This window comes from Fundulus heteroclitus, chromosome 19, assembly GCF_011125445.2.
Source record: "Fundulus heteroclitus isolate FHET01 chromosome 19, MU-UCD_Fhet_4.1, whole genome shotgun sequence".
NCBI lineage: Eukaryota > Metazoa > Chordata > Actinopteri > Cyprinodontiformes > Fundulidae > Fundulus > Fundulus heteroclitus.
Genome location: NC_046379.1, coordinates 16,934,106 through 16,948,330, shown reverse-complemented (window position 1 = coordinate 16,948,330; position 14,225 = coordinate 16,934,106). Strand labels below are relative to the sequence as shown.

Below are 14,225 nucleotides of genomic sequence, written 5' to 3'. Positions count from 1 at the left end.
CAAACAATTCATCTTGTAGCCTCTTCTATATTGTATCTGTGAGAAGACAGCATGTTTAATCGATGATAAACTGAGCTATTTTAAGAAATGAAATGCGCACTGGGAACACACTAACAGGGGTGTCCTCCCTGAATGCAGAATAACACAAAATGCTGTTTTGTGATTGGTGCCATCAGATAAGGCATTTGGTGGCAGCAGCTAGAGTTTGAGAAGAAAAGCTGCAAGATCAGTGAAGCAGTTCAGTTAGACAGACGCAGGGGCGGTAAGAATGCGGTTTTAGTTTCAGCTTCTTTTGATTTTCAGAAAAGTTTTTCTCTGGGCTCGGATATCTTTGACATTAAGCTACTTCTTGGTTGAAAGTAGTCTTTACCAGCAGCTGTTTCAGCACCTGCAGCATCCTTTTTTAAAAGCTTTCTTGTGAAGACACGGCATTGAACCTTGAGGATCAACATCATTTTACAAGGTGTGTTCTCAAAAATGACAAACCTCTTATTTTAAAAGTGTGGGTTAGACTTTTTATTTCATGCTAGAGTCTTTATGGTAAATTAAGAAAATCTGGCGTATACGTATAACATTTAATTTAAATTAAGTTTTTTTATTCAATGAAGTGTTTATTTAGGTAAACAGGTTTGACAAAATCAATATTTTTGCACATTCTAAATGCATGCATTTGCTGAGATTACATTTTTTTTTCAAATTTATCTACATTTTACTTTGCTGAAACAAAATTCTTAAAAACAATAAAACAGGAACCCTTTAGCAAATCTGGAAGTTCTGTCAAAAAACAGCATTTGGAGAACCTTATCAAACTTATAAGTTTAAACTTATAAACTTATGAAATTTGGTGATCTTTAAAAAAATATACACATGTGTATGGTTCTCCTTTTAGTTTCACCTATAGATGTGGTATATATATAAAAAATAACCTCTAATGACCTCTAGTTCCTCAGACTTGCTTTAAGCCGTGGTCCTTTTTCGTGTTGTGAAAACGTCAATTGAGAAGTGAAAGTCCTGAAATTAGAGATGTTTTATCTTATCAGGTCTCTTCCCCAAAACATAGATTTAAAAAAAACATTATTCAGATGCTACTAAAAAAAAGGTTTAAAAAAATTAAGACTGCATTAACCAGCGGTCTGCACCAACAATACTTTCATTGATTTACATTTAGTATATTAAAACTACAACAAAAGATTTGATGTCGTGCAAGTAGCTCGTTTACCTTCATGTAGGTCTTAGTAACTCTCAGTGTGTACACCCATCTTTTTGTGATGTAAAAATTAAACCTTGATGAACCTTAAACCTTAATTCAAAATGAAAAAACAAACAAATCTCTTAGATGTGTAAAATAACGAATGCTAGAACCTGGTTGCACACTATGATGAAGCCCTTTTTGATTCAGTTTCAGTTTAATAGCTGCTCCTCTCTGAACTTTTACAACAATTATATTTAATTAGATTTTCCAGACATAAAGTTAAACCTACCTTGTGGAATGTTTCATGACATTTGCAAATTTGCTACTTTGAGTTAAATCCATTGTGTGCAGAGATGTGATAAAGCATCAAAACAAAATCACTTTACAAATAATAATAATAATAATAATAATAATAATAATAATAATAATAATAATAATAATAATAATAATAATAATAATAATAATAATAAATCTCCTGATTATCCATGTGTCTGTACTAAGATGTAGGACTTTATAACAGAAAGGTTTTCTTCCACAGAGAACATCCAGGCTTTGCTAGAATCTGATAACAACCACGTAGTAGAACGTGTTATGGTGGCCTGAATACAAACTTAAACTGAAACACATTCACAAAGATTATTAACAAAGTCCTTTGCCAATGTTCATATTATCATTTATTTATCATTTAGGGCTGTTTTATTTATTTAAGGTCTTATAGTTTGTAATATTGACTTGTCATGACAGCATGTGACTGCTGTTTATTTATTTTGTGAACAGCACTTTGGTCCTGTGGGTGCTTAAAGTACTCTCTTAAAAAAGCTGGTAATTGATCATTATTTCTACACTGAAACATAGCAGCGGGAGCATCATGAGTTTAGATTACTTTTCATTAGATAAAACTGGGTTTTCCGCCGAGGTGAGTGGAAATAAAATCTGGTCAAAATGGCAGTTTTGACCTAAAACTTTGCTAGAAAGCTGTGTTTCACCATCGCCGTAAGACCAAGCTTGGCTCCAAGTCAACAAGGGAATGTGTTCATGAAGGGAAAAAGTAAGTTTTTTCAAGGCCGAATCCGAGTCCAGGGCAAACTTTGACAGAAGATCTGTGAGGATGCCTGAAAAAAGAATATGAAGAAATTATGTTCTCATGAGCTGATGGATTTGTTTTACGAGACAGAGTGGGTAAACATTACAAAGTCAAGGCGTGGGACGCTCACAGACTGAAAGCTGAAAATGAATCACAAAGTGCTTCAACAAAGTTTATATTTTGCTGAAGCACTTGACTGTGAATTAGGTGAATAAGACCTTCTTATGAAGGTCTAATTATTTTACACCACTGATACCTTCCACTTTAACAGAGGTGAGTAAACCTTTGAGAGCCACTGTAGGCCATGAGCTGATGATTGGCAAAGTCAATTATATAGAGAGATTTAAATAACAATAATTTCTTCTCAGAATGCCAGAATTGCTGAAAAGTATTCTGTCTAGTTTATAAAAGAAGAAACCTCTCAGGATTTCAGTTTAAAATCAGCAAAGCCTGTGAAATTAAAGTGTCCCTTATAATGATAAATACAATAGAAAGACATTGACTTCTGCATTAAAAGTATCATTTATTTCACAGTTCACAGTTCAGTTCAGTTTTATTAAACAAGAAGCAGGTTCAGAGATGGATTTTGATTTAAAAATATACAGGTTCATCTCAATAAGTTATATCCTTGAAAATAGTTTTATCTCATTTCTATAATTTGATTACAAAGATCAAGTTTCTAGAAAAATTTCTCGAAAAAAATATGTTGGATTGGTAATGACACAATGAGGATAAATGCAACATATCCATCTTAAATTGAAAGCAAAGCTTACCAAGTAGGCTTCATACCATTATTGCCATTTTGTTTGTAAATTATAATGTGGTTTATTATGATCCTGAATGAATCAGGATTTTAGAAGAAAAAAAACACTGTAAAATATTAAATATTAAATGTACAATGTCATTTTGGCAAAAACAGTTGAGCTGTGGGAAAAATACTTGTTTTACAAATACCAAAACCAGATCAAAGTTCAAGCAGAACGAGAACAAAAAGAAACATGTAGCGACACCCTAGTCAACGCAGTATCTCAGCTCTGGTGGTTTTCACACTTTTCCAAAATATCCTGCAACCCCCTGGGCCATGAAACTTAGCGGACTTGCCCTTTAGACCTGAAAAGATGCTGATCTGCAGTTTGCCTCGAGTTACTGATCTACCTACACATCACATAGATTGATAAACTTACCGGAAAACATCTGAGATCCCATCAGATAAACTTTGTTATCATTTTCTGAGATCAGATGAAGCGGGGAGTTTGACAACCTGCTGCCTACCTCTGTGTGCAGTCCTGAATGTCTTATTGGGCCAGAATTGGGTCATTGACAGAGAAGGGAAGAGCAGAACTAGGGTGTTGGTTATTTCTATCTAGTACACAGATGAAAAACAGAAAAGAACTGATGAGGATTTAGAAAGTGCATGTGGGTGTCGTCAAACCACGATCTCTGCACAAGCTTACCTGATTTTCTTCAGAGACTTGCTGACCTTGTTGTTGTTTTCTCCGAAAGAAAGACTATTTAGATATCGTCTGTTAACAAAAAAAGCAAAACAATCAAACATGCATAGATATGAAAAACCTGAATGATCATATATTTGGTCCTAGCATCAACTGTTAGTTTAGATTTAAGAATGAAAGAGCAAAAGCAAACAGTAAAAAAAAAAAAGACATATTGTCAGGTTGTTGTATGTTATCGCCGCATTAAGTGATGGACCAGTAAGTTTTCATCTACACTTTTCTACTCTTACTGTATGTTTTGGCTCATTGCCCTGCCGGAGGGCGAACCTCGTCCCCGGTCTCAAGTCTTTTGCAGCCTCTGACACATTTTCCTCCAGTATTGTCTGGTACCTAGCCCCGTCCATATTCCTGTCACCTCTGAGCACTTTTCTCGTTCCAGCTGAAGACCTCCCCACAGCATGGTGCAGCCACCACTACTATGGGTGTGTTAAGGGTGATGTATAGTCATAGTCGTCCTCCATAAAGACAATGCTGGTCAAAAAGTTACTTTTTGGCCTAGAGCATCTTCTTCTTTGTTTTGTCCCCTACATACTATGGAGTAAACTTTAAAATCGATTTCTTATGATTTGATTTCAACAATAGCTTTCTTCTTGTCTTGCTGCCATAAAGCCCACATTCGTGCATTATGCATGTATAACTATCAAGATTCTCCGAAATGGATTGTTGATCCCTGCAGCTCCTCCAGAGCTACCATGGGCCTCTTGGCTGCTTCTCTGAATAACGGACTGGATGATAGTTTAGGAGGACAGCTGTGTCTTGGTAGGTTCATGTCCTAAACTCTACCTTTGGATGATGGACTGAACTGTCTAAAATTAGATTTTTACCACTTTGGTTACTGTTTTATAACCTTATTCAGCTTTAATTTTCTAAACAACTCCACGATTGGCATCTCTGGTCTGTTCTTTGTTTATTTTTTTATTATAATGATGTTGTTGTTGTTGTTCATTAATGTTCTTAAACAAATCTCTGAGGCTTCTAAAGAGCAGCTGAATTTTTACTGATATTAAATCGCACACAAGGGGAGCCTGTTTACTATTTTATAATATTTTATCATGTATTTTATTATACAGGATTTTATTTAGGGGTTTCAGTGTAAAGGGGCAGGATATAAATCTAAATAATGTACTTAAAATTGAAAATCATCAGTCCTTGTCCTTCCAGTTTACAACTATGCATTGCTTTGTGTTGGTGTCTAATTTAAAATCTGAATAAAATCCACAGAGGTTTGTAATTCATTTTGCAGGTCACTATTCATAGCCACTAAAACTTAACACGTGGAATGCCATTTTTGGTCTTTTTCTCTTCAGATCAACAACATGGATAATGACACCTCCGACTATGACCCAACCTGGACACCAAATGACACAAACTGGACAAACGACTCAGATGAGCTCTGCAGCCTCAGCCCCACCCCTGCACAGGTCCTCTCCCAAACCTACATCCACTCCGTCATCTGCGCCTTCGGGCTGATCGGCAACGTTCTCGTGATGATCACCTACGGTTTCTACAAGAGGACCAAGACGATGACGGATGTTTATCTGTTCAACGTGGCTGTGGCCGACCTGATCTTCGTGGGGGCTTTGCCTCTCATCGCCCACAATGAGCTGAACGGGTGGCCCATGGGGTCCGTGGCCTGTAAGATGCTGCGCTCAGCCTACAGTATCAACCTGTACAGCGGCATGCTGCTGCTCGCCTGCATCAGCGGCGATCGATACGTCGCCATCGTTCAGGCCAGGCGCTCCTTTGGCTCTCGCTCAAGCGCTGTCAAGTACGGTCGCCTGATCTGCTCAGCAGTTTGGGTGTTTGCTCTGTTCTTGACTCTGCCCACGCTCATCTACACTAAGCTCTTTGACGAATACGATTTGATGGAGGAGACTTCCGCCGTGACGTGCGAGCTCTCTTTCGAAGACAAAGCGACCGCAAAGCTAATGAAGGTGATGGTGCCGAGCCTGCAGATGGCCGTCGGCTTCCTTCTGCCTCTGTTGGTCATGGTTTTCTGCTACTCGTGCATCATATGCACCTTGCTGAGAACCCACAGCCAACAGAGGCACAAGGCCATCCGGGTGGTTTGGGCAGTGGTCGCGATCTTCATCGTGTGCCATCTGCCCTACAACGTGGTCCTCCTGATCCACACGTCGTCCCTTTTTACAGAGAGAAGCTGCGAGGCGGAAAAGACCAAGCTCATGGTCCTGGCCACTTCCAGGAGTATAGCCTACCTCCACTGCTGCCTCAATCCCATCCTCTATGCGTTTATCGGTGTGAAGTTCAGGAGCCACTTCAGGCAAATATTGTCTGACCTTTGGTGCTTTGGCAAAAAGTATATCTACACTGCTCGCTCGTCCGAGATTTGCATTTCTGGCCTGAAGACCTCGGAGGGATCGAACAACATGTCATCCTTCAGCGCCTGACAGCCGTGCGGTCCTCAAGCGACCTCTCATTTCTCAACTCCTGTTAGTTTAGTGCCGCTCCACATGTGTCAACATAATCAAAATAATTAATCCGTTTATCCTAAAGTGATTTTATCTGATTATTTTGTGTATGACAACGTCATTTTAAACAAACAGACAGCCAACATGTGAATGTGGGTCCCATGAGGATTCTGCTCAGGCTAGATGAAATGATAAGTGGGCCTGAGCTCACACTGGGGCTCTTGTGTGGGGCCTAAACCATACCAGCAGAGCCAGTTAAGCCCCTTATGTAGCTCTTAGGATATAAATTTGATATTAAGATACCAACTACATGTAGCACAGTGATGGGTCCCACTTTTTGTATGATGGAACCCTTGCTCACGCTCCGCTCCCCCAACACCAACCTTCTTCACATTCACAGGACTCACCATGTAGATGTAAAGTGTGTTATACCTAAAATCGATTGTGATAATTGATAGTATTATCATTTTGTATCATTGGGCTCACAAGCAGAAAGGTAATTGTCTTTATCAGAGCAAAGAAATGCAAACAAGCCAGATTAGACCATAGTAGCGTCATTAAAACGATGTGTTTTTGAAGTCAGATTTTGAGAAGTTAATGTCAGTAGTGGTTCTGGTGCCTGTAGCAGACAGATTTCATACCACAGTGAGTTTGTAGAAAAGGAATTAAGTCATCAGTGCGGTCAGCCAGAAACCCAGGTGTAGAAAAAGGTTGACATTTAAAACACCCCAAATTGAGAATGTTAGTTTTACAAGGGACTGTTGTTAAGTTCGTTGCTGTTTCTCAGACGATGTGTTGCAACACTAAAGGTGCATTGGTTGGGGATGCCGACTCCATCGATCGAGTCCAGCAAGTGGAGCAAACTACTGAATTCTGAATTCATGCAACAGCATAGAAGATAAATCTAACTTTAATGTAAATACACGGAAGCTGTTCTGTTGAGAAAACTGCAACAAACAACAGTGGTTATTATCGTATCTCACAATTACCAACAGTTTCTATTTGGGTTTTACTTATGTTCCAAAAATAAGCTAAAAGCTGCCTGATAACATTCAATCACGTTGACGATTCCTTAGATTTTCTACAAACTCACAAAATTATGACATTTGTCTACTAAAGGTAGTTAATAACATTATTAATGCTATATTTTAACATTTCTAGATACCACATAAAGAGCATATATAAGCACTGCTTGTTTGTGAAGCATTTACTCATTTCATTCTTGTGTTTGTAACATGTGAAGGGCAACCTTTTGTCTACAATATTGTTTCAGTCAATGTTTTTGTTTTGTTTACTTCTCTATATTTGTAATATTGTAATATATTCGTATGAATAAACATTATCTTTAAAAAAATGAGTATGATTTAAATAAATCTAATTTGAATGTAAATGTCCAAAAAAATTATTGCTGTAGTTTACAAACTGCCTTCAAGCCTGCAGTATTGAGAAAAAAATGTTGCACATCTACACATGTTTACACTTTTGCAATGACAAGGCAAATGAAAAAAGGTAAACGTAATAAAAGCTCTTTAAATATGCCACGTGTAAACCCACTTCTGCCCAAAGGTGTAAGAGATACTATCACTCAGGTATGGTTTACAGGAAGTATCAAAACATTTGGGGATTTGTACAAAGATGGAGCCTTAGAGTTATTTGATAATCTTGCAGATAAATATAGCTTTGACCAAAAGAATTTTTTCAAATTCCTGTGACTTAGGCATTATATCCACAGTGAGGCAGACTTTTATCCGTCAAAACACAAGCCTTGGATAGTGTACTGAATGGCAAATAGGAACTCAAGGGATTTAAATCTCACATGTGAAACGATGTTAACGGTCTGTTGGAAGAAGAAGTGCTTAAGGCCAGGAGAAAATGGGAGGCTGGCCTATGTCACATAGAGCAGCAAAGTCATGTTTATCAGAATAGCGTTGACAATAGCCAATGAATGCAGAGCTCTTAAATAGAAAAGCAAGGAAACGCCTCTACCCTCTATTTGGCTTAGCTAACTTTCTGCATCCCCAGTGAGAAAATAATGTATAATCTAAAAAAAAAAAAACTATGACCAGAGAAATTTGAGGGAATATGAGGTAATATGATTGAGCATTTGAAAACAGTAGATGTAGATAATTAAAGAGTAAAACCAATAGGACATAGTGGCTGAAGGGCTGAAGAGCAAAGTGTAATTACTATTATAATTATTTTTCACTCCTGGCTTCGAACTGATTTCCATTTGTGCATAGTTTTAGTTATTTAAGTAACTGCACTCTATTTTATTTTTCAATTAAGTTTTGGATTAGTTTACTGTACTTCAATGAGTATCTAAGTACACACATATATATAATCTCTTTTATCTTTTTTAATATATATATATATATATATATATATATATATATATATATATATATATATATATATATATATATATATAGAGAGAGAGAGAGAGAGAGAGAGAGAGAGAGAGAGAGATACACACAGAAATATACAGTATTTACTAGTAAAGAGAAATATATGGGGGGAGGCAATGGGGGGGGGGGGCAGGGGTAAAAGATGGTCAATGTGTGACTCAATATATTATATGTTAACACAATAAAATAAAAAAAACACAATGTGAAAAAAAATTAAAATAAATAAATGTGCCATGTGTTTTGATGACACACACACAAAATGTGCCTTTTTACATACCTACAAAATCCTGTAATCAGTTATTGTACAAAAAAAGTGTGCAAACAAGCAATGTTTAATAGAGTTTTTACTTTAAAAAACAAATCAGTTAGACATTTAAAAAAACATCCAAATCTGATAACAAATATTTTCACCGTGGCTTTAAAGTATTAAATAGTTAAAACCTGTCCACAGAACTAACTGAAAACAATAAGACAAAGATTTAATCTACAAAGACAATGGAAGAATAAATATGAAACAAGACCTTGTGGGAATTATTCAAAATAACTGTTATCTGATGTCCTAAATACAACACGGTTAAACATTCTGACAGCAGAGACCTGAGAGAAAGCAGAAGTAAGGCCAAGCGTAGTTCCAGGTCTTGACTTTCTCACAGGGTAATCTTATCTCTGTGTGATAGGCCTACAGTGCACCTTTGCCTCATGCCTCATGCCGAGGTTGTGGGAGGATTTAAAAGCTTTCATGAAGAAGACTAAAGCATAGAAGGATGGAATCATAACTCAATTCAGCTTTCCATTAGCATACCGCAATGCTGCCATTGTAGGTTTTATTTCTGGAACACTTTGGGCACATGTCAGTACTTTCACTTAACCACACACGCCTGCGGTTGGCACTTTGCTTCCACCCACCACCCCATACTCGTTGTCTTTATGTTTATGATGCAGCTTCCTTAAAGCATAACCACAATCTTTGTGAGCAATGCAGCATTTTAAATGATTGGAAATTAATTCTTAGAAGGTGAAAAGAAAACGGAGTAAAATACTTTCTTCCTCCACTGGAGGCCCTCGGAGAGCTGCATTTAATGTCCATGGCAATTATTTTCATTTTATTTAGAATAAACTGTTTCTAAAGAATGCTTTTTTGGCCATTTGTAATATGTTAGATTTTTATTTTTCACTTTCTTCAAAGGTGAGAACCTGAGGATGAATATGTGATAAATTACTGCATGCCTATTGTATGGTGGAATTGTCAACTCTTGAAAATATCGGGATATTATTTCTGGCAGGAAATTAAAAACTGCTCACCACTGGATGTTTCTTCAGGATAATTATCCATAAATCTTGTTTAAATCAACACAGAAATGGCTCACCAAGCACTAAATCGACCCTCTTCCATGGCAATTTTCGTCCACAGATCGTTTCCTTCCAATTTGGGCAATAATCGCGGCATCTCCAGATTTTTCCAGTTGTAATTTTAGGTGATATTTACAATTTATAACACATGCATTTAAGCCAGTCTCCAGAAAGATAATAAACCAGGCGAAGACAGTATATTTAAGTTGTGTTTTGTTCTAACTAAATTACCTAACCCCAGGTCAAAAGGATGAGACTATATACACCAAATGCAACAGCTGAACATCAACTTTGATCGATCCAGTTCAACATTTTTACAATGTTGAACTGGATCATTTTACAATGAGTTTCTTACTAATTCATATGTACTATTGTAATTTATTGTTAATAAAGCAGTACTGTCTAAGATAAAATATCATACTCAATTTTCATCAGAAGACGTCACACCAGAATTTCCCCATTGGGGGACAATAAAGGAATTTCTTATCCTATCTTATCTTAAAGAAACCTGCAAAATATGATTTTCTTTGCTAATTTAAAGCTCCCATAGCCCCAGACTTATTCCAGTAAACCTTCTTCCAGTTTTACATACATTTTGCAACAAGGCTGTCCTCGATACCCTCATAGGAAAGGAATTAAAGTAAAGGTGTTCAGAATCAGAATCAGACATACTTTAATAATCCCAGAGGGAAATTACTTTTGTTACATGCTCCAGAATACACACATTTTTACATATATATTTACAACATTCCACACAAGGTAATACGATATATAATAAATATAAGTCAATATATATATATATATATATATATGTATTATATATATATATATATAAGTCAATATATATATATATATATATATATATATATATATATATATATATATATATATATATATATATATATTGTCTCTATTGCTGCACTACTTTGCTAGCTTTGTAGTTTTCATTGAGAAATGAAATGACAGGTAAAGGTAACGATGATACATTTTTTATAAGCTGTAGTGTTTAGCTGTCTGATACTTACTCAGTGTCAACCTAACATTCCTCAACAGCACCATTAACAAAGCACAGATGTTGCCAACATTTTGTAATGGAAAAAGCTGTTGTCCGAACTCAAATGGGACCATTACTTTGCTACCTAGGGACAGTTAAACGGAAGACCAACATTTCCATTATTTTCCTACTTTGGAAGCTTGCAAACTAAAGCTGCTCTCACACTATATGGAAAACATGTGTAATATGGGTCTAAGCGTGAGGACACATCATGTTCTTTCACGTATCTGAAGAATGCGCTGCTTTTGATGCCCCGCCTACTTTGTTAAGAAATGTACTGTGTGGAACGGTGACAAGACGGGTTACATAACATTAACTGTGAATTTTAGTTTTTCATATTTAAGGATGGAAAAAAAATGACACCTGGATAGTATAGTATAAAATTAGTTTGAGTTCTAAAGAAATATTGGAAACCTTTTTCCAGCTTGTGATTAAATTGAATATGCTAGATGCATTTGAAGCCGACGTAACTTCTTTACTCAGGACAAAGGGCAAAGAAGATTCTTACCAAACTGAAACTCAAGGCAGATACACAATAGTGTAACAGGGGTATAAGTTTAGAGTGACCAGACGTCACCAGTTTCTGGGGACAGTCACTGTTTTGGGCGGCCTGTCCCCAGCTAAAGCCGTCCCTGGAGATGTCCCTGATTTCAACGTCTAATTAATGACAGTTAAATGTTGCGTGCAATAACAGCTATTATGGTAAAAAGAAAAAAAAATGTGTCCCCGGATTTAATTTGAGAAATCTGATCACCTTATATAGGATCATAAAATATAAGATTCATATAACCAAGTTTACCAAAGAAGCAGTGTGACAAGCTTTAACGTAATGAATGATTTGCATCCGTTTCTTCCCATGTATAAATGTTTCTTGGTGGTATTCCTAACTGTAATAAAGCAACAAGCATGAGGTAGTGACATGGGGATGTAAACAGACTCCTATGAGGTTTTTATTTTCATGGTCAGATTATCATTGCAGTGAGCGTTCTCTGCCATTTTTGGCCCTGATTACCTTTCCTATGAAGTGTAAGTCAAAAATAATAAGGAAATGTCACAGTTTTGCCTTGAGCACTGCAATATCTTTGCTTTAGCTTTGTTCAGATATCCAGCAGTACAGTTTTATTTAAGGTTTAGCTTGAGATTTTAGTAATGTATCCCCATATGGAAAATAAATAAAAAAACATATAAAATAATTAAGCATTCAGTCATCTTCACTTTGTTTCATATATTGCTCATCATTTGAGGCTTATATGATGTACTCTTAAAAGTGGCCACTTTTGCATTTATTTTTAAATAGTATGATATAATGAGTTTTGTAAGAAATATGTGAAAACTATGTATGTTGTATAAAAGTAAATCATATGTTAACATATGTTTTCCATACATGTTTTGTATCTTTTTCATACATTCAAAAAAGATCTTCACAGTACATCTTCTATATGTCAGCCATCCACTTTCCCACAGGCTTTCACGAGGCTATAAATGCAACTCAGATAGTTAGACCATGCATGTACATACAATGTCCACTGTCCAGCTCGATTGAATGTCGGCTACTGAACACGCGTTACTGTAAACGATTGAAAAAGGGAGCTCATTTTGGGTTCCTGAGCTGATACGGAAACTTTCTAAGCACGTATTAATGTTACAAATGAAATTGCATGTCAGTGAAGGAAATGTATATGTTATTATGCGAAGCATTGTGCAACACCTGTTATCAGCATTTATGTATTTTGATGAAAATCACAAAAGAACCGATGTTTAGTTGCACAAGCGTCTCTATAATGAACTCGAGTTATGTGGAAAAACAACCATGTATTGACATTCATTTCGAAAGACAATGTGCCATTTATGTTGTGCGTTAATCATGTGCCAAATTAAAAGTATTTCTTGAATTGAGTTAATAGTATTTCATGAAATACATAAAATGCTTTTTAAATATTTGGCATAAATACTAAAGTTTGCAATAATTTAACAATCAACCTTCACCTGCTTTTTGTATACTCTTGCATTTGCATGTAATTTTATCCCCTGATCTGGTTGTAGTTTATGTACGTCTTACAGTTGGGACACCACAAGTATTTTCTGTTTCTTCCTGTAGTTTAGTTTCACTGATGATTAGCCAGTCATATAGATTTGATACTTCGTTTGTCTGCTAAGAATATTGTATGTGAAAATAATATTGACATATACTATATTGACAGTACTGATAACTACCCAAATCACATACTAAGTTTCATTGTGTACCAATTCACCAAGATTCTTGCATCTGGTTTTAATGTCTGCTGCATTACATACAAGTTTCAAGTAAAATAGAAAGGAACTTTAAAAAGTTTATATATACCTTTTCCATATGCGTCTAGTTGACCTTTCATAAGTCATCAGGTGTTCAGTGTTTGAATCAATCTTTTAAGATCTAGAACAGAGCTGATTAGGGGGCCTGGCAGCAAAGCGGATTATCACGCTGGGTCAGACCCCACTGTACCCCACTGATGTTCACGGAGGAATGCGGGCAGATCAGTTGGCCTCTCGGTTGGTCACACACTCAGTTATCATATGTGCCAGTCCTTCATTTTCCCAGGAAGGGCCTCTGTCAGTCCTCATGAAGATTAAATTACCTCTTTTAGCAAGTACTGTATATAGGGTCTGTAGTGTGCTCAACATTGATTTAGCTCACAGAGGGATAACATACCGGTAAGAAATGTTTTCTCATGTGTTGTCTTGTTTGTGAATCCATCAACAATGGGATACACATCATTTTCTTTATTAGAATTTTACAGACTGTGTGCATCCTACTGTTCCTCCCCTCAATGCAGTCATTAACTATGATCTGATCTGCAGTGCAGTCCAGCTCCTCTCCTCCACCTGTTCCTCTGCCTTCACATACCTGCCTCCTGCCTCCAACAGTCCCAGATGATTGAAAGCATTGTGCCAGTAGATGTCCAGTGTTTTCCTCTATCTGATTCCATGTTCATGACCACAACCACATTCTAAGGACTTTCCTGCCTTTCCAAGCCCCTGTCGGGCATTATTGCTGAACTTCTATTTTCCGGGAACTGTTATCTCGACCAAGAACCTCGCCAAGCCCATCGGATCTGTCTGCGGGTCTCTGCCTGCCTATGTATGACCCATGCTTGTCCCCTGGAACTGATTCTAGCCTCTGCCCATCATGCTCTCAGCATCGCCAGACTGCTGCTTGCTTC

General features: G+C 36.8%; 1 protein-coding gene across 1 annotated transcript; it reads left to right on the top strand.

The window, feature by feature from the left end:
* Positions 1-403: 403 nt before the first annotated feature.
* Positions 404-6,362, top strand: ccr6b (chemokine (C-C motif) receptor 6b). The gene is made up of 2 exons (XM_021311395.2): positions 404-463; positions 5,095-6,362. The coding sequence occupies exon 2, from the start codon at positions 5,104-5,106 to the stop codon at positions 6,193-6,195; it is 1,092 nt and encodes a 363-aa protein (XP_021167070.2). The 5' UTR covers positions 404-463; positions 5,095-5,103; the 3' UTR covers positions 6,196-6,362.
* The last annotated feature ends 7,863 nt before the right edge of the window (positions 6,363-14,225 follow it).

Bases quoted from the DNA above. Each gene is read 5' to 3' on its own strand.
- ccr6b (XM_021311395.2), top strand. From the start codon at position 5,104: ATGGATAATGACACCTCCGACTATGACCCAACCTGGACACCAAATGAC.